The 21368-nt window shown below is 37.1% G+C and overlaps 1 protein-coding gene across 1 annotated transcript; it reads right to left on the bottom strand.

Moving 5' to 3' along the window:
- Window positions 1-6166: 6166 nt before the first annotated feature.
- On the bottom strand, window positions 6167-20737 carry LOC106051298 (fibrinolytic enzyme, isozyme C-like). The gene is made up of 6 exons (XM_056018731.1): window positions 20569-20737; window positions 15997-16145; window positions 14701-14922; window positions 12370-12583; window positions 8700-8816; window positions 6167-6303 (listed from the first exon to the last, which is right to left on the bottom strand). The coding sequence occupies exons 1-6, from the start codon at window positions 20633-20635 to the stop codon at window positions 6239-6241; spliced, it is 834 nt and encodes a 277-aa protein (XP_055874706.1). The 5' UTR covers window positions 20636-20737; the 3' UTR covers window positions 6167-6238.
- Between the last annotated feature and the right edge of the window lie 631 nt (window positions 20738-21368).

Genomic DNA, 21368 nt, shown 5'->3' with positions numbered 1-21368 from the left:
AATGTTAATACCACATTTGTCAGACGTAGAATTTCAGGTTACTGTATCAACTGACATGGTTTGCTTTCTAATTGCCTACTAAAAGTACTCCATTAAATTGTAAAACGCAGCAAGTTTCAAATAAAATAATAAGTTATTTGAATAATTAGGTGATCTACATATTTATTGTGGAACAAGTTAAGAACTAGACTTTGAAACACATAAGTTTAGGTTTTGAGCTAGTTAATGCAGGCAGCAATTAAATAAAAAAACAAGATTACAAAGAGAGTTTGTGTTACACAAACTCAGAGGCGGCCCCCGTCGAAGTCGGATCCCTGTCGGATCTGCATATTCGCAAATAATATTCAAGAGGTGATTTAATTTTGATGTAAAATGTTTTACACGTTTTGGATGTTCCTTCAGAGTTGAAGATAATTACTTCCTAGTCCAAACCTCCCGCAGGACGACGGGGGTTGGGAGCGGGCAGGGTTTGAACCCTGGGCCATCCATAAATCTGAACGACAGTCCAGCGCGCAAACCGCACGACCAGGCAGCCATCCGATGGTCAAAAGTAATAATGTTTCAAAGATTAATTTGCCGTAAATTTAAATTTAAATTTAATAAAAAAATAGTAGATTAGTTTTAGTATATTAAAACATTACAATATTGATCAAAACGTTTGGAAATGAAAATCTACACTTTTTTTTTTACACTTTAAGTTTAGAAATTGAAATTCTACATCTTAATCTAGTCTATTTTAGTCTAAACTAGATCTAGAAATTCTAGATCTAGACTCTAAAATAATTTTAATTAGAATATAAATCCAGATCTAGATATACTGTAATAAAAATCTAGATCTAGTTTAAAAAATCTAGATTAGATCTAAATCAAGATATCATTCCTTTTTTAAACGCGAGTCACATAACGAGGCTTAATAAACATTACTATACCGAGTTCTTTTTTCATTTCATTTGAAGAATTAATTCCATATAACGTCAGAGGGAAAAAAAACACTACGTCACACGGCCTAGCTAGACTAAAAATCGCCTTCATCTATAAGAGCCATTTATCGAGTGTTCATAGACTTTGGTGCACCGAGTGCGTTCTTTAAGCATTTCATTTAAAGAATTCATTCCATATGACATCAAAGGAAAAAAAAACACTACGTCACACGGCCTAGCTAGACTAAAAATCGCCTTCATCATTACGAGCCTTTTATCGAGTGTTCATAGACATTGGTGCACCGAGTGCGTTCTTTTAGCATTTCATTTAAAGAATTCATTCCATATGACGTCAAAGGAAAAAAAAAACACTACGTCACACGGCCTAGCTAGACTAAAAATCACCTTTATCAACACGAGCCATTTCTCGAGTGTTCATAGACATTGGTGCACCGAGTGCGTTCTTTTAGCATTTCATTTAAAGAATTCATTCCATGTGACGTCAAAGGAAAAAAAAACACTACGTCACACGGCTTAGTTAGACTAAAATATGTTTTCATTAATACAAGCAATTTTTTCGAGGGTTAATAGACATTGGTGCACCGAGTGCGTTCTTTTAGCATTTCATTTAAAGAATTCATTCCATGTGACGTCAAAGGAAAAAAAAACACTACGTCACACGGCTTAGTTAGACTAAAATATGTTTTCATTAATACAAGCAATTTTTTCGAGGGTTAATAGACATTGGTGCACCGAGTGCGTTCTTTTAACATTACATTTAAAGAGTCCATTCATATGACGTCAAAGAAAAAAAATTCCATTACCTCACAATAGGCTAGTACCGGTACCATAAAAAAAAATGTCTTTATTTACACGAGATATTTAACGAGGGTTCATAGACATTGGTGCACTGAGTTCTAATAGATATTATTTAAAAAGGATCAAAGCCACATTGTTTTTGCGTTTTGTCTGTCAGTCGGTCTGTCCGTTATCTTGATATAAAAAAAACAACTAAAAGTTATTAAAAATTGATTAACCTTTATTTTACGTTTCAAAACATCGCAATAATTTTTAGGTATGAACACAATTGAAAAGTTTATATAATAGATTGATTGTTCCGGATGTTTGTATAAATAGTAAAAGAAAAAGAGAATTTCAGATAAATGTAATACCGTTAATTAAATTTTTTGGATGGTCTCGTATAAAAATTAGATGTACTACAGCCACGTGGAGAGATTTTCATACCTTACTTTGGTGTTTGGATTCTGTTTTCCTTAAAAATCGGAACATAATATTAACGATAATTAGATTTTTTAATGTTTTAGGTAGAAAGTTAAATGTACTGTAAGAGAGTAGTGAGTTAAAATATTTTTCATAAAAATCCGTAAAAACATTATTTCGTAAATGAGAAGATTGTTTGTTTATTAATTAGAAGAGGGAGTTCAAACAATTATTTGGCGTTAGTAGATTTTTAAATAAATTCGGAAATTTCTGGCGACGATTTGTAAGAAACAAAATCCGGAACTTTCTTTATCGATTACAAAACTTCTATGTTATGTTTTACAAGAAAATTAAATGTCTAAAAAGTAATTTTCAGTAATTAATTCTAGTAAATTACTTTTTTTAAAAGCCTTATGCGATTTCAAACAATCATTAGGCATAATTCATGTTTTATAAAACAATATCCGGAACATTTTTACACTTAATGAAATATAAGTCAGTATAGAGATTATGATTTAGCATTAATATGCTATTTACATAAAAAACGGAACAACATATTATTGATAATGTGTTTTTGCAACGTTTAAGCATGGAAATTGAATGTAATATAAGTTAGAAGAGCAAACAAACATTTGTTGGCGTTGATTAGTTTTGCACAAAAAAATCCGGAACAATCAATTTTAGATACTTAAAACTATTGAGATGTTATGGGAGGAACATTAAAGGGTAAATCAGATTTTCAATAGCTTTTAGAGTTCTAGTTTTTTAAATCTAATCGTGACGGACAGACCGACCAACAGACAAAACGCACAAAAATAAGCTTCTTTTATTCGGATGGGGGCACTAAACAAAAAATAAATAAAATCTGATTTTTAAAAAAAGTTTAAGGAATTGGTTTAGCACCTGATCATGTTGCGACGTTACGCTACTGCACGAAAATCGCTGCATAAAAAGTCCATTTAAAAAAATGTGCGTGATATTTACATACAAAGTGCATTATTAGCCTTTATAAACAAACAGAAATGTTTTCTTTTAATTTTAGCTGCTAGTTGACCAGAAAAAACGTCTTTAACTATTATTTGTATTTGTTGTAAACATTTCCTGTACATTTAAAAATATATTTGACTTAGTGATACTGAAAATACACAAAAATTGTCCATCTTTGTTAGCATATTGTAACATTGCCTCCCTTACATTTACGTAATTGTTTTAGAATTGGTGTATTTTTATGAAAAAATCGCTTGCATAATTAATTTTATAAATTAAACGGTTTGCTTTTAGAAAACCAAAAGTAGCCGTTGCACCTAAACTTTTCAAGCCGGATTTAATGATGAAATAATATTTTTCATATCTCTTCTAGTTTTCGAGATCTGAGTGTGACAGACGGACAGACGGACAGACGGACAGACGGACAGACGGACAGACGGACATTTTGCACAAACCTAATAGCGGCTTTTTCCCCTTACGGGGGCCGCTAATAATATGTCTATAGAAAAAATTGGAGTAATATGTAATTTCTTTTAATACAATCTTTTTATATATGGATACATATGACCGACAGATGATGATTAACCTGGCATATTACTAACAAAAGCTCCAGAACACCTAACGTATGCCAGGTAATACTTTCATCTTATTTGATGTAGATTGTCAAAGGCCACGATATATTTTTTAAAACACTTTTTTTCTTTATGAGTTTAAGTCTTGCAGACTACATAATGGCGACTGCTTGTCTATTTGCTATGTGCTACTGAATGTTTTTCTGAACGTTCTCGAGATTGAATTCACACTCACCCCTTGCCCACAGGAGTATTAAATTTAATTTAAGTTACATTTCTTCTCCACTGTGACGGTACTGATTTCCTCCTAGACAAGGGATACGGTACGCTAAGGGCGAGAATTGCAAGGTAACTTATAGCGATTAATTGAACAACACTATATCTTGTCTGCCCATTGTCTTTTGTCGCAGGGCTGCTGTGACAGTTCACGTAACCAAATCCCTTCATTTTTTTTCCCAGGTCAGCAGCTGTTCTAAGCCGGATATCTAGAGAGTGCTCGGCCCATTCTTGTACACCACTAATAAGACAGGGGTTCTCAACCTGTGGGTCGCGACCCATTTAGGGGTCGATTGACGATTTGCCAGGGGTCGCCTAAGACCATCGAAAATATGGATTGTTTTTGTCTATTCTTCTATTGCTGTGTGGATGGGGGGTCGTCGCAGAGTGGGGATTGTAAAAAGGGGTCGCCGAGATTAAAAGGTTGAGAACCGCTGCTATAAGAGATAATAAAGTCTCTCTTACAGCATTTTTCACTTTAGACAATATAAAATGTACATTTCAAAATAAGCGCTAACTTGTATTGACATTGTCACGCTTAAGCAGGACAAGGTCAAGGCTAGTCGCAAGAATGTGGCGTCAAATAATCGGATGATTATAAATGCATATCCGCGTGCATGTCAGGTGACAATAAAGCGCGGGAAAGGGAAGGTGAAGGCTGGACAATAGCGTGAGCGTGAGAGGAAGACTATACACGATTTAGGGATCAGATTATAAGGAATATAGTTGAACTTTTTTTTAGCCAGTTGTAGGAGTCACAGTCAGGGTCAGTTAGACTTAAGGACTCAATCTCTCAAGAGAGTGAGAGCTAGAAGTCCCTATTGTAAGGGAAATAATTGTACACACGAGTCCAACTTGCGGAAATAAAAGAGTTATCTTTCCATGACTTTTTTTTTCATCGTCGTGTCCCGTATGGTTGGGCTACAAGGAGAATTATATATAGAGATTACTTATCCTGTATCTGAATCCAATTTACAGTCTATATATTTGTTTGTTTTTACATGTTTTACATGTTTCGGATGTACTATCAAAGTTGAAGATAATCTACATCTTAGCCAAAACCTCCAGCAGGACGACTGGGGAATGGAATCGGGCAGGGTATGAACCCGGGACAATCGAGATGACCGAACGACAGTCAAGCGCGTATACCGCTCGCCCAGGCAGCCATCCAGTCTAGTGTCAAGCTGACATTTTGGACAATTATTTTTTTTACCTCACAACACAAAAATCAACAAAACACACACACACACACACACACAAACAATGACTTAATCATGAAGCGACTAAGATTTTCTTCCTATTTTTTTTATGCTTTAATATTTTTATTTATTTTTTAACAGAATATTTCCATAAATGTGCTTTCATATCTCGAGTTCATTTTATAATAAATGTTTATAGTGGTCCTCGAGTTCATTTTATATATATATATATACTTCGTCCATCGTGGTTCGATGATGACCACTTTGGTTGTGTTGGGGGGGGGATGACAAGTGACTTGCGCTGGAATTTGGATTAAAGTGAGGAGGATTCGCGCAACACGTCGACCTCACTCTCTCGCCCTAAAGCCCGTCCTTTTCCGGAAGCAAGATTTGGTCAAGACGTCCGGGGACAAGTTTGGGTGCAGTGGATGACCAGAGACTTTCTGTGTGTCTTGTCCTGCTCATGAGTACTCCACAGCACTGTGCTGGTACTTGCCATTCTGTCCGATTAGTCTAGTTTTGTGACGTTACGCACAGGCCGCCAAGTCCAGACTTCACATGCTAGGTTTGATAGAACCTTAGTGTACTGAGTGCCATGGACACGTCAGATATCCTCTACCTGGTTTAGCCGGCCAGTCAAAGCCGTTTCCGGGGTGTGGCCGCTGCGCATGCTACAGCTTCTGGGAACCACAGGTGAGAGTTGGGTACCGAGTGGGGACCAAGAGTGAGCCAAGCTACCCTCAAAAAGAGGGTACGACTGCCTGTCCACTAGAGGTGCTACCCCTCCTAGATACCCCATACACCCCAGTATACACGCAAAAACAGCCAAGTTTCTGTCCAGGGCTTTTACAAGAGAAGATTTGAAAAACTCAAGCCCTCACTCAAATAGAGTTTGATTAGGTTGAAGCTAAATAGAACACTGAATAATATTTGCACCACCTCCACTATCAGATTTTTTACAATATGTTAACATTTAAACAAAGTACAAGATGGCAAATTATATTTTCTGTTTTATTTGTTATTTTGTGATGGCATCAAAGAAAGTCTCAAAAAGAAACAAGCTTTACAATCTGTCTGCCAGCCAGTCTTTATACGCTGCGACATTTGTGAAAAATTGAGGAAATAGACCTGAAACAATTATTAAAACAAGTTTTATTTTGAATTTAAAAAATTAACTATCATTATTCAAATACATAATACCTTTTCGTCATAAGATATTTAGAGGTAGGCCTATACAAAGTTAAAGCGCAATGGCTAAATATATGATACATAGAGGAAAAGTGAAAAAAACTGCTATTAGGTTTGTGTAAAATGCCCTTCTTTCCGTCAGTCACACCCAGATCTTAAAAACTAGAAGAGAAATACAAAATCATATTTCACAATACGTTGTGGCTTGCAAGGATTAGGTGGTGCAAGGATTAGGTGCAAGGACTACTTTTTCTTTTCTAAAAGCAAGACGTTTACTTTTCAAAATTAATTATGCAAGCGATTTTTTTTCATAAAAATACATAACTTCTAACATAAAACATATATCTAAGGGAGATTACATGAAGGATATGTTAACAAAGAAATATACTTTTTTATTTGTGTATATTTTCAGTATTGAATAAATGTACTTTAAAAATAAGTGATTATAGTTTCATTATCAATATCAAATTGTTCCAGATTTTTAACTTGAAACAAATTTATGCCCAATGAATTATTTTGTTAAAATATCGACAATAGTTTTATCGGGATTTGAACATGAGAAAGTCATGTACTACAAATGATTGTTGGAAATCTCTCATTCTACTTATTTGACATTTAATTTTCTTACCAAAACATCACAAGAGAATTTTAATCGTAAAAGATTGTTTCGAATTTTGTTTTTTACCAAAAAAAAAAAATGCTTAGTAATGGTTTCAAAAGTTAAACTTTAATTAACAAAGAAAGATAGTTCCAAATAGTTATGAGAATTCTACTTCTACAATCTGGCCTGTGTTGAATGGCTCCAACAGCCTTTGGCAAGTCTATTTTGTGCTATGCTTAGCCAGCGCTGTACTAAATAAAATATTCTACTCACAATGCTATAAGAGTCAAGTCATGAATTGAAAGATACAATCTATGTGGTTATGCTGCCAAAAGAACCATTCGTTTTTAATCAAACTCTAAGCGAAAATACACCATTTTTACGTTATGTTAGACACCTTATTTATAGATTAGTTATTTAGCGACGCACCATAGAAGACGCATATTGAACGGGACTAGTGACGTTTGGGATATGTTGGGTTAGAGACCGGAAAATCAGTTAGCGATATAATCCTCCAGGGTAACGACGTGTTTAGTGACAGAGACTTTTACTGTGGCCTTTTCTTAGAATAAACACATGGTACATTGTTCTTCAGCGTTGACTACATCTCTTTACTAGTTAAAACCGATGTGTTTGTTTTGTCTGGATTGTTGATCAACTACACGGAATACACCCGAACAATAACACCCAAACGCTTGCAGAGTAATTGGTTGAAATTCAACAGTCATCCATAGTTGACCTCAAGACAGTCTGAACAAGCAACATCACAGTTATTGACAGAAAATTATTGAATACTTTTTCTATTATTATTGCTATACATTCTTGCACAGTGTTACAAAAACAGTTGAGTCACAAAAATCCAAATTCGGTAAATCGATTCCTTCATCCTTCTTCCCTAGTGCTATTAGAGCATGGAATGGGTTGCCTGAGTCAGCCAGGAAAACCAGTGACTTGGTAGAATTTAAGTCATTGGTTAATATGCAAGACTGAATGCATGACGCTTAGGACGTAATCATCTTCTTTTTTGAAGTAACGTCTGTATTATATAAGGTAAGATAAGATAAGAAAGACTTTAATCCGAAACCAACTTTGATAGTCAATACTTCTTTTATTCTGTAATTTAAAAGAAATGATTAGATGTAGATTAAAATGCTAGATCTAGATCTAAAACTAAAAATCCGATAAAAAAAATATTGGGTCGAAATAGCGAATAGAGCAGCGGTTCTCAACCTTTTAGGCTCGTCGACCCCTTTTTACACCCCCCCCCCCCCCACTCTGCCTCGACCCACCTCCGCATACACACACAGCAATAGAAGAATGGACAAAAACAATTCATTTTTTCGATGGTCTTAGGCGACCCCTGGCAAATCGTCATTCGACCCACAAAAGGGGTCGCGACCCACAGGCTGAGAACCCCTGGGATAGAGAATCATTTCCGGTAAATTTCACCTCTGCGGTTTTGTTCGTGAAAGTGCTTAATTGGAAATGGCAAACGGAAAGTAGTAACTAATTCAAATTTCCTTTTTTTTTCGTCCTCGGATAGTTGGAGAATCACTGACATGTCATTAAGTTAATTAGGGCCTTTAGGAAGCGCAATACGCCGATTCATGTACTGGATAGGTTCGAACACTCGTTTAAAGTTTCTCTTTGCTTCTTCGCAAAATTTAACAAAACGAAACATTCAAACAGAGACTAAAATATAAGTGCAAAACAAGAAATAATAATTAAAACAAACCTTTGCATTTTCCCTCATTACTAACTGCAGTTCCCACGAGTATGTCATTATTAGGCCCGCACAACAAAGGGCCGCCACTGTCTCCTGCACAAATGCTGGTAGGTTGATCTGACTTACCTATAGAGAAGCACGGATATTTTTGTACAATTGACGAAAATTACATTTTGGATTGTGAAAAAGGTGCTTAGTTGTTTTAAGGTCAATTTAAGTAAAATTATATTTTTTTGTATGTTGGTCTAATAGTGATGTCTAATGAATGAGTACATTCATGGGTGTAGTCGAAGAGGGGTAGTGGGGTTCAAACCACACCCCGAAATGAAATTCCCCCCCCCTATTCTATTACATTATTTTCTTATATAAAACACATAGCATCACCCACCGGCTTCGCCCATAGATTTTTCTCTAATTAGCAAATTTTAGCTGAATGCTCAAGACATCACTGCTCAATTTTAGCTGAGTGTGCAGCTCAAGACACCATTGTTCAATTTTAGCTGAGTGTGCAGCTCAAGACACCACTGTTCAATTTTAGCTGAGTGTGCAGCTCAAGACACCATTGTTCAATTTTAGCTGAGTGTGCAGCTCAAGACACCATTGTTCAATTTTAGCTGAGTGTGCAGCTCAAGACACCATTGTTCAATTTTAGCTGAGTGTGCAGCTCAAGACACCATTGTTCAATTTTAGCTGAGAGTGCAGCTCAAGACACCATTGTTCAATTTTAGCTGAGTGTGCAGCTCAAGACACCATTGTTCAATTTTAGCTGAGTGTGCAGCTCAAGATACCATTGTACAATTTTAGCTTGAACAATGCAATCGAGAAAATGACTAAACGACTTTGCTACTGCTTTCAATGCGTTGTAGCTTTAATCTCGAAGTCTTGTCTCTTGAGATCTTGGAATCTTTTTTCCTGAGGATCAAATGATGGAGAATTCGATGCCGAGAAAAAAAGGAGGGGGGGGGGGGCTAGAGATCTACCACTTCTAGCACAGTTTAGTCAGAATCGAGTCTCTGATATCTGACTTTGTCTGCAATGTATTGAGTAAATACTTCAAAGTGCAAGGTATTCTTGGTCGGCTAAACCAGGTAGCTACAAAAGCACATAAAAATCATCATCACATTTGTCTCTCTCTCTCTCTCTCTCTCTCTCAATCACTCTTACCTCGATGAGATTCCAAAAAGTTTCGAGATAAAACGAATCCCTTTAATAAACCTTTGATCCGGGAAAGGATTTTATCTCATGGCTAGGATGAAGGATTGTCTCTTCACCGACCCTTCTGTCTGAAGGCCCCCATCAACTACATGATCATTTCATCACATCCGTTTGTTCATGGGTCGCGGTACTTAAGTCAACTCAATGGGTTCCCCTGACCCATGCGAGGTCGGAGTCCAAGCCCATGAGAGGAGACTTCATAGTTCTATTATGTACAATTACGTTCCGTGGTGGGAGAGGGGGCTTTACAATTTGTATGGACCCCACTAGGGAACGGTAAAATGAATGCCATGTGCCATTCAGGGTGTCAAGCGGCCAGCACAACGACCAACCGCCTTTACTTTCCCCATATAAAGTCAGATACCCATTAGAGTTGGGGTGGACTTAGGAACGCCCGAAAAATCTCGAAATTCGAAATCCCAGTCTTGACCGAAATTTGAACCCAGGACCCCAGGTTCAAAAGCCAAGCGCTAAATCACTCAGCCACTGCGTCCCTGGCCCTTCAGTAACACCACCTAACACACTGAACTTTTTAACCACTGTGCAGGTACAATAGTACGTGTTAATAGCTACATCAGTGGTTCCCAAACTTTTTCTTCAACGGAACACTTCACACATTCTGAGTAATTAGCGGAACACTTTTCTTAGTTTTTTTAGAGAGATTTATTCACGTGGTACCCCACTACTTAATTATTCCAGTAGTTTCGTGGAACACCTATTCAGACCTACTGATCCGCGAAACACAGTTTGGGAAACACTGAGCTAGATGATGAAAATGACTCAACCAACACTTTGTTTGTTTGTTTGTTTGTTTGTTTGATTTGAGGCACATCGGCACAATTTAGGCCATGTCGTGCCTGCAGTCCCTTAAGGACTACTCTCTCTCTAAACAACAGGGCCAGATTCTATACAGTCATATCATTAAAATCAAGGTCTATTCACAGTTAAAATAGTAAAGGTAGTACAAATTTAAATATTTGGTAAAAATCTAATGTAAATAGTGCATGTTCACAAATTCATAAATCAGATCTTCGTAGATAGCCCCACTTCCCGGATAAAGCCCAGTACCTTCCCAGGGTCGACATTATCAAATAGTGTATTTAAATTAGTAGCTCTAAAATATTTCGCCCTGACATCCTGGTATCTGGGGCAATCAACGAGGATATGTTCCACGGTGAGGCGAGAGTCACAGTACTCACAAAGTGGGGGCTCCTCTTTCTTCAGTACAAAAGAGTGCGTGATGTAGGTGTGGCCAATCCTAAGTCTGGACATGGTCGTGCTACCACGCCTTGTCAGACCCTTAGATGTGGGCCGCCACCTGACATCCGCCACAATCTGCCTGAGTTTACTGTGAGTCTCAGCCTCCCATCGGTTCTCCCACTCTCGATAGGTGACAGAGGCAATACTTTGTCTCAGGTCCGAGTAGGGAATTTGGGTTCCTGACACCGCATGATTTAGGGCTCTCTTTGCTTCTCTGTCTGCGGCTTCGTTTCCCCAACACTTTGAGTGATCAACTAAAACGAAAGGTAGTTTAATAGTTAACAAGTTGCGTTCCTGGCTGCCTCCATATTTGCATGGAATCATAACAAACTATATGAACATTAAGATAAGGGGAGTCGAAAAAACCATGTCTGTATAGTATGGCTGTAGTCTATAACCATTCTTTTCTTATATCTGTCATTCATTGTGACTAGGACTTGTGCACGCCTGGGAGACTTAGATGGTTCAATAATCTCATCCTTTATCAGTTGTTGAATTTCCTTCTCTATAAACTTTCTATCTGGAACTGAGTATCTGCGAGACCTTGTAGCCACTGGGGTACAGTATGGTGACAGATTACTAAATAGGCTAGGAGCTTCTACCCTCGCTGACTGGAGAGTACTTAGGCACATTGATGGTTTCTGACCATCGAAAGGAATAAACAAGTTTTGGTGCAAGCTTATAAAGTCAAGTCCAAGAATGACGTCAGAGCATATTTATATATAATTGAAGGGAGACTACTCCAACAAATACGTATCATTTTAAGCATTAGACTTGATGTTCTTAACTAACTTAACATAGACATAAATAAATATAGACTGGCCGAAGGAAGTAACTTCATGTAACTTGAAAACATGTACATCTATTGTATTCGGATTTCCGAATTATGTAAAATTGCATGATCTTCATTCTAAGAGATCAAACAAAACTACACTGCCATGACTGCCTCCTTATTTACAATATATGTATAGGTGTTTGGCTGAAATAGATATGAATACTTAACTTTTATACTGCTCATAAATGCTGCATAATAAAGTACACACAATTGCAAGTCACACATTTTCGTTTCATAAAACTCTTTTATCGGCCAGTCTATACTTATGTATGTCTATGTAACTTAACTAGTGAGAACTCTAACACAAAGGTAATCGATTTTCTCTATAAATAAATAAAGTTTAAGCTTGACACATTTATGGTCTGTTACCTTTCTCGTTATGGACGCAAAGAAATAATTCTTCATCCAGTGCGTCAGCAAATTGTGGCCATTCCATTTTGCACTCTGTATTGGAGATAATCATTGTTACCGCTTTCTGGAGCCCGTTTGGCCGTGCCATTAAAGTCTTGTTAGTGTAGCCCCAGCCACTAATGATACAGGTCGTGTTGACATAACTCTCACTTTTATCTGCCAGTCTGGCAACCTTAGAGACAAAAAAAAGCCCACATTTTACAAGCTATCAACAATAACAAAATAAATATTTCAGATCAACTTGAGTGATAGATTTAAAATTATTAGAAAAAATTTTTTGAATAATATTTAAAATAATTTTTTTTTTCGAATGTTATGACATGATTAGGAATTAGTTATTTGTTTCGGGAATAGGGGAAAAGTTTTTACTTAGCGACGATGATGTAAAGTTGGTTAAAAAGTAAGAACGCTCTAGGAGTTGATAGAGACAAGACGCTTTTCCTACCACAGCAAAATATAAGAAGTAGTTTACAGACCTAGTTGACATCGGACGATTCCCTTCTTGATCATTAAACATATTTGTTGACCAACATCAGCGTCGACTACATATCTGGATTGTTTTGGCCTTTCGCCGGTGTTTGAAGGTTACCTCCTGTTTATTTCATTGTTTGTATTTGACACGGCGGAAGAGCCATAACAGAAAATAGGCTTCTTCTCACGTATAATACGTTCAATAATACAGAACTTTAAAAAAAAGTATTAGAAAGCTAAAAAAAAAAAAAAAAAGATTGGTAAAAATATTTTCTAATTGCCCAGATTCACTAATGACTGTCCAGATCTATTACAAAGTTAACAACATGACTGAACCAAACAAATTGATATAGCTACTCTTAATATCAGCTGTCTTATTTTTTAAATTTGTATTTTGTTTTTTCTCCTTATGTATTTAAAAAGTGTTATTTAAACGAAAGTGTTATTGTTACTCACTATTTCAGTTTTATGAAATTTTCTTGGCGCCAAGACATGTTAAAATAACAAAGGCAGTCACTACACAATTTTTAATATTTAGATTTTAAAACTTCAGCTAGATTCCCTGGAATCGTGCTGGTCTATAGTTTATGCTGGTCCATAGTTTATGCTGGTCTATAGCTTATGCTGGTACATAGTTTATGCTGGTCTATAGCTTATGCTGGTCTTTCTAGTTTATGCTGGTACATAGTTTATGCTGGTCTATAGTTTATGCTGGTACATAGTTTATGCTGGTCTATAGCTTATGCTGGTCTTTCTAGTTTATGCTGGTCCATAGTTTATGCTGGTCCATAGTTTATGCTGGTCTATAGTTTATGCTGGTCCATAGTTTATGCTGGTCTATAGTTTATGCTGGTCTTTCTAGTTTATGCTGGTCCATAGTTTATGCTGGTCTATAGTTTATGCTGGTCCATAGTTTATGCTGGTCCATAGTTTATGCTGGTCTATAGTTTATGCTGGTCCATAGTTTATGCTGGTACATAGTTTATGCTGGTCTATAGTTTATGCTGGTCTATAGTTTATGCTGGTCCATAGTTTATGCTGGTCTATAGTTTATGCTGGTCCATAGTTTATGCTGGTCTATAGTTTATGCTGGTCCATAGTTTATGCTGGTCTATAGTTTTGCTGGTCCATAGTTTATGCTGGTCCCTATTGCAAGCCTCATCCTAACGTGCCTCTTCTATAATTTGTGTAAACCCATATGCCAGGTTTATTTAAAATTGAAAACTAACTTTATTTTGTTTATTCATACTCAAAATATTCAAAAACGAAAAATAAAATTGTGTATTATAAAGTATAAATAAAAATTATAATACAAATAATATTTCAGTGGTCCTATGAGAAGGATAATTATTTGTGATGAGATGGCATATCATCATCGCTGGTGGGAAGCGTGGTCGAGAGGCTAAGTGCACTTGAACTTGGCTTGACTTGGCTACCTAGAAGGGGGCTCGAGGTTCGAGCGCCTAAAGGCAGCACGGAAAACCAACTCCTAGATACCCCCTCCCCCCACTGGTCCACACCCTCCCCCCACTGGTCCACAAATGAGATTGGACCAAAAGCGCTCTGAGCATGCTATAAGCATGAAAGTAGCGCTATATAAAAGCTATAATAATAATCGCTGGTCTGTGTAATTTGTGTTACACACACACCATTACTCCTGTCCGCGTTACTACCAGGGTTATAATATACGAACCCAAATGTTACATTTGCGAGACACTCAATACTATATACATTTTTTAAGAACAATATCATTTACACGAAATGTAGTCGGTCATGTTCTTGAAAAAAAAAAAAACACAAAGGGAGACAAGGACTTACCTTCACGTGTATGCTGGGTACGACTGGAGTGGCCAGTGTCAGTACAGCAATGTCGTACACGTTTAAATTAAGTATGGTCCGGTCGTTCTCATGCACGTTTATTTCTGAGATCGAGGCAATTTGTTCGTAACCAGTTAGTGGTTCGTTATAGTTTAAGAACCCAACCACTGCCCGGATGTCACTGGGCAAACTGTCATCCACACAGTGGGCGGCTGTAAGAACCTATATCCATCAGAGAAAAAGTTGTTGGGTTTTTTACAACACCTCTAATCCACTCATATCTTTATGCAAACTAAAACATTCTGTGTAAGCTTAAAATCCTGGATGGACACGGATCTCAGAAAACGTCTCTATTCCAAGAAGTTTGATAGTGGATGTATATCGTTGGGCAAAACAGGGAAAACTCTAAGTGTGGCCGTTAAGATTTTTAAAATTAGGAAAAGGAACTAGGAAAAGAAATACATTTGGCTTTATCAGGGGTGGCCATCCTTTTGTTTTCGTGCATCATTTTGTTTTCACATCGAGTTCAGATATGCCAGTGGCGTCACTAGGGAGGGTGCGGAAGTTGGGGGGGGGGGGGGTTTCGGACCGCACATTTCCAAACTGCGACTTTTAAAAATATAAATTACTACCTCGAATGTCTCTCGCAAATTAGTATCACAACATTTACCAAACCTTCTTAATTCCATTCTATTTGACTTGTAATTATCTTCCTATTATGAGAAAAATAAAGCGTTGCAGACGGCACGTAAATAGTCTCTAAAGCACAGGAATGTAAAAAAAATAAAAATAATAAACAAAAAACGCATGGCGCCCAGGGAGGCTTATTGCTAGAATTTTGAAGGTGCTTGTGAACTTTGCTTTAAATACATAAAACAAATCAAATTGTTTAAAAAAATCTTTAAGAATGTCAATTCCTGCTTCATACAGCTGACCAATATTTATACGAGCATTTATTTAGCTTTTAAAAACTTAGGTGTTTTTATTTAGCATAATAGTTAACGAATATGGCCTCAAAGAGAAAAAAAGACATCAAGCCATATTGAAATCATTTTTTTTTTAATTATTAAAAAAAATGTAACGTTGAAACTATTTTGTTTATAAAATGGTCAATTAGCTATTTTTTTTCCTAAAAATATACAATTATCAAATTTGTAAGAAATTCGTTAGAGCCATTTTGGAAAACTGTGTCAAATGTTATATTTGTTTTAGTAGTTTGTTATGCTTTTTGACCTGATGAATTTGCAATCTTATTAAAAATCGTTATACTGCTAAAGATAATTTTAAAAAACTTACCTTATTCCAAGCGATCAAAACAGCTCCACACCATCGATCCCAAACACCATCAAACTTTCTCATGAGGGCTACTTGAGATGGGATATCAAAAAGTTGGGCATCCTGGCCATTGACTATACGTTTTCTTGGCTCGTCGATGGAGCCTATTGCTGGGAATTTCAAAAATGTAAATAAATAAATTAATAAAATTAAACCCCCCAAAAATAGTTTAGTATATAGATTCTAAAGAAACAAATTTTAAAATTCGGGCTGTGAAGAAAAATTGCAGATTTTGGAATGATGGAGTCAGAAACTCTATAATGCAGAAATTCTGTTATTTTTATATAGAATGATTTCACTGTAAGTTGGAGAACAATAATATAAACTTATTAAAATAGAACTAAGATAAATTGTAATAGAAATCACCTTGTGATATATTTCGGTGCGAGATAAAAGGAAGAAACGTCTACGAAAGTAAATTATTATTATAGCTTTTATATAGCGCTACTTTCTGCCCGAGTCGGGGTGTCGAACCTCGACCCTCCTTCTAGGTAGCCAAGCCAAGCCAAGCCAAGTTCAATCGTACTTGGCCTCTTGACCACGCTTCCCACCCTGGACTAGAACTAGATTTACAATAACTTGAGCTTGAGGAAGTATACGCTCTGAAACTAGAGATCTAATTAAATGAAATAGGATTAAGTATATAGACTTACGCTTATATAGACCTAACATCCCATAGTTTGCGTTGAACTCTTGCCTGATATCTAGGTTTTTAAACGTACCAACTTCTAGGCGCTTTATATGTTTGTGTTCTGGGGGCCGTCAACGTGGTTTAATGCGTTTAAAAAAAAATTTAATTCTTCTTCTTCTTCTAGCCAGCTTTTTTCTGCTGAGCTGTGAGCTCTTTTGCAGACAGTGCCAAGGAAAAATAGTGTGCTGTTCTCTTCAGTTGTTCAGCACTGCCATACAGGGTGTTGGTTATGTTGGGCTGTAGTGGAATTAGGGTCTGCCTAAGGTGGATTAGGAAGGGGCATTCAAAGAGGATATGGTTTACGGTTTCATAAGGTTGGGCGCAGTGTATACAAAGGGGGAGTTGTGTAGGATTTATTTTGTTCGGATGGTAATTTAACAGTGGCGTGTGTCATGTTCTAAGTTGGAAGATTGTTGCTTGTTCTTTGCGAAGGAAGAAGTTAATGCTGTCCAGTTTGTTAGGCTTAGTCATTTTTTTTGTACATAGCTCTGCCTGAGTTATAGCTCTGCCTGAGTTATGTTTAATCTTTGTGATGCTTTTTCTCTTAAATATGCCATAAAGTGTTTTAGAAACAGTCTTGAGTCTAATTCTACACCAAGATATGTTGAATTTTCTTCATTATTTATTGGCTGCGTCTATTTTTAAGATGTAGTTTCTTTTATTACTGGTTTGTTGATGTGGCTAAAGATTGAATAAACCAAATTTTCTTTGTTTATTTCCATTTTCCATAATTCTGAATACGAATATTTAGTTTGGATCTAGTCAGCACTGGATATTTCTCTGAGGTCCAATAATATGCCATCTACCTTATCGACCGAAATGAGGTCCGGGAAGTCATTCATGAAAATTAGATTGAGAGTGCAGGCTAAGGGCTGAACCTTGTGGCAGGCCTTCTTCCAAACTTTTTTTTAAATAGAGATGGCATCTTCGAATCGGGTTTGGATGCCCTGATCCAGCTGTACATTCTTCCATGGATGCCCTGATCCCTCTGTACATTCTTCCATGGATGCCGATTTCTCTCATCTCAAACCTTTCTCAATAATCAATATCATAGGGTTGTTACAAGCCTATAAATACTGCTGTAGTGTGCTTGTTTTCATGAAACCCTTCTACTGTGTCCTGGATAAAACGAAAGAGGTGGTCTTCTGTTCTACTTGCTTTCCTGAAGCCCAGCTTGTGCATTGCAGAGTGACCAAATTATTTATTAAACATTTCGTCCATTTTAAGGTTTTCTGTTATTAGGTCATCAGTGCCTTTATAGGTTGGGGGTTTCTTATTTGTTTCTTTCCTGCTAGCCGGTGCAGAAGGTTTCAGGCCATTCGGCCATTCTTGGTTAGATCTAGTTTCTCACATGTTGTGGTCCACTTTTTTTTGTTTTAATTTTGTATTTAATAAGCCCAGTCAATTTGTTGTACGTTGTCTAGTTCTCTCAAGTAGGTTTTTTTTTTTCTACAGTCTTCCTGGCCATGTTTCTTTCTTTTACTAATTTATCTAATTCTGGTGTCCCTAAGGGTTTGTATTTCCTAACTTGACCTCGAGGGATGTGTTTTTTCGCTGCTGCTAAGATGTTAGAGACTATAGTTGCTTAGGTTGAGTTGACATCTGTCTCCATTACGATCTTCTCAATCAGGCCTTCTGCAAACACTACTTAACAACACAACCCAGCACATCTAACTCAACAACTTGACAACAAGAGCTTCAATAAACAATGTGGCGATTTAATTTACAAATACATCGACAGCCAATTCAACACAATTGGCTACATCAATTCAAATGATTTCTTGTACTTAACAGAACTGCCTAACTAAACATTACTAGTCTCTCTAGCTCGTACAGCTACATTCTCGAGGACTCAAAGGTACCACAAGTCCTTACTGCCTTGCTGTCCTGGACTCAACTGTCCCTTTTAAACACACTGTCTCTCGACCGTGAAGGCTCTTGATCACATGACCACAACACAGGTCATACTTGCGCGAACTAGCAGTACTGTCCCTTGTCTATCGACAGCCGTTGACCCGTTGACCTGTGTGATTGGCCTGAGTCGTGTGTATCAGTAGGCAGCACACACATTAACCCTTTCAGTCCGCCACTAGAGTTACAACAATAGTCTTGAGTCTGTTTCTTGTGAAAAAGCTGCTCAGTTAACTTTTTATAGTTCCATCTAGTTGTTTTGCTGGGTTGGTTTCTACCTGGTGTTCCAATATTGAGGAGTATAGGCCTGTTGTCACTACCTATGTCTTCTAGAACTGTGATTGTAGAAAAGTTGACAATGTTTGGCCTGTTGTCAATACCTATGTTTTCTAGAACTGTGTTTGTAGAAAAGTTGATAATGTTTGGCCTGTTGTCAATACCTATGTCTTCTAGAACTGTGATTGTTGAAAAGTTGATAATGTTGGGCCTGTTGTCAATACCTATGTCTTCTAGAACTGTGATTGTAGAAAAGTTGATAATGTTTGGCCTGTTATCACTACCTATGTCTTCTAGAACTGTGATGGTAGAAAAGTTGATAATGTTGGGCCTGTTGTCACTACCTATGTCTTCTAGAACTGTGATTGTAGAAAAGTTGATAATGTTTGGCCTGTTATCACTACCTATGTCTTCTAGAACTGTGATGGTAGAAAAGTTGATAATGTTTGGCCTGTTGTCACTACCTATGTCTTCTAGAACTGTGATTGTAGAAAAGTTGATAATGTTTGGCCTGTTGTCAATACCTATGTCTTCTAGAACTGTGATTGTAGAAAAGTTGATAATGTTTGGCCTGTTGTCAATACCTATGTCTTCTAGAACTGTGATTGTAGAAAAGTTGATAATGTTTGGCCTGTTGTCAATACCTATGTCTTCTAGAACTGTGATTGTAGAAAAGTTGATAATGTTTGGCCTGTTGTCAATACCTATGTCTTCTAGAACTGTGATGGTAGAAAAGTTGATAATGTTTGGCCTGTTGTCACTACCTATGTCTTCTAGAACTGTGATGGTAGAAAAGTTGATAATGTTTGGCCTGTTGTCAATACCTATGTCTTCTAGAACTGTGATTGTAGAAAAGTTGATAATGTTTGGCCTGTTGTCACTACCTATGTCTTCTAGAACTGTGATGGTAGAAAAGTTGATAATGTTTGGCCTGTTGTCACTACCTATGTCTTCTAGAACTGTGATGGTAGAAAAGTTGATAATGTTTGGCCTGTTGTCACTACCTATGTCTTCTAGAACTGTGATGGTAGAAAAGTTGATAATGTTTGGCCTGTTGTCACTACCTATGTCTTCTAGAACTGTGATGGTAGAAAAGTTGATAATGTTTGGCCTGTTGTCACTACCTATGTCTTCTAGAACTGTGATGGTAGAAAAGTTGATAATGTTTGGCCTGTTGTCACTACCTATGTCTTCTAGAACTGTGATGGTAGAAAAGTTGATAATGTTTGGCCTGTTGTCAATACCTATGTCTTCTAGAACTGTGATGGTAGAAAAGTTGATAATGTTTGGCCTGTTGTCACTACCTATGTCTTCTAAAACTGTGATTGTAGAAAAGTTGATAATGTTTGGCCTGTTGTCAATACCTATGTCTTCTAGAACTGTGATGGTAGAAAAGTTGATAATGTTTGGCCTGTTGTCACTACCTATGTCTTCTAAAACTGTGATGGTAGAAAAGTTGATAATGTTTATTGAGATGAAAGAGAGGTCGAAAAAAAAGACGTTCGACCCCCCCCCCCACCCCCCAGGTTATTTTATTTTTGGTAGATTTAGAATGTATAAGAAATGTTTCAGTATAAGGCCAGCCCTGCAAAATAGCGGCGTATGCTACGCCGCGGGTCGACTAGTTTTATATATTTTATATACATTTCACTTACCACGTCCATTGGTCACGTTGTTATCAATGAGTAAAATAAGCAAACAGGTAGAGATGAATAAATTCATTGCAAAATTGCAATTTGATTATGAACATAAATGTATACAAGCTAGCTCTGGAAGTTAGGGCAACTAACAACCAAGATCGTTTATTCTGAATTCAGAGACTAAAATGTGTCTACTAAACATTTTTTTTTTCTGAAGTCGAGATTGGTATAAGCTGACAGTAATCTGTAGCTTATTCAGTCAGTCTGTTCTGTTGTTCAAATGGTTTCAATTGAATGTGGTAATAGAGTTCTGAAATGAGTTGATCTCAATATAAATCCTGTAAATAAAGCTTGTAAATTACCCCAGTTGTAACAAATGGATGATACAAGTGTCTCATGTGTCAAGCAATCGATGAAATAAACCTTTGTACTCAGATTAAATTGTGACCCGACAAAATAGCGCCGACAAAGTAGCGATGACAAAATAGCGCGGACAAAATAGCGCCGACAAAGTGGCGCGGACAAAATAGCGCCGACAAAGTAGCGCGGACAAAATAAGGCCGACAAAATAGCGCCGACTAAATAGCGCCGACAAAGTGGCGCGGACAAAATAGCGCCGACGAAGTGGCGCGGACAAAATAGCGCCGACAAAGTGGCGCGGACAAAATAGCGCCGACAAAGTGGCGCGGACAAAATAGCGCCGACAAAATAGTACCTCCCTCAAAACGACGAGGGATGGAATCGGACATGGTATGAACCCGGGACAATAGAGATGACCGAATGACGGTCAAGTGCGCATACCTCTGGACCAGGCA

This window comes from Biomphalaria glabrata, chromosome 2 (genome assembly GCF_947242115.1).
Source record: "Biomphalaria glabrata chromosome 2, xgBioGlab47.1, whole genome shotgun sequence".
Classification (NCBI taxonomy): domain Eukaryota; kingdom Metazoa; phylum Mollusca; class Gastropoda; family Planorbidae; genus Biomphalaria; species Biomphalaria glabrata.
The sequence above is the reverse complement of the archived record's forward strand: the minus strand, read 5'-3'. Positions and strand labels throughout refer to the sequence as shown.

Bases quoted from the DNA above. Each gene is read 5' to 3' on its own strand.
- LOC106051298 (XM_056018731.1), bottom strand. From the start codon at position 20,635: ATGAATTTATTCATCTCTACCTGTTTGCTTATTTTACTCATTGATAAC. The intron at 14,923-15,996 runs GTAAGTTTTTTA...TGATGGATATAG, and splicing joins TTTTGATCGCTTGGAATAAG to GTTCTTACAGCCGCCCACTG. The intron at 8,817-12,369 runs GTAACAGACCAT...GCTTCTCTATAG, and splicing joins TTGCGTCCATAACGAGAAAG to GTAAGTCAGATCAACCTACC.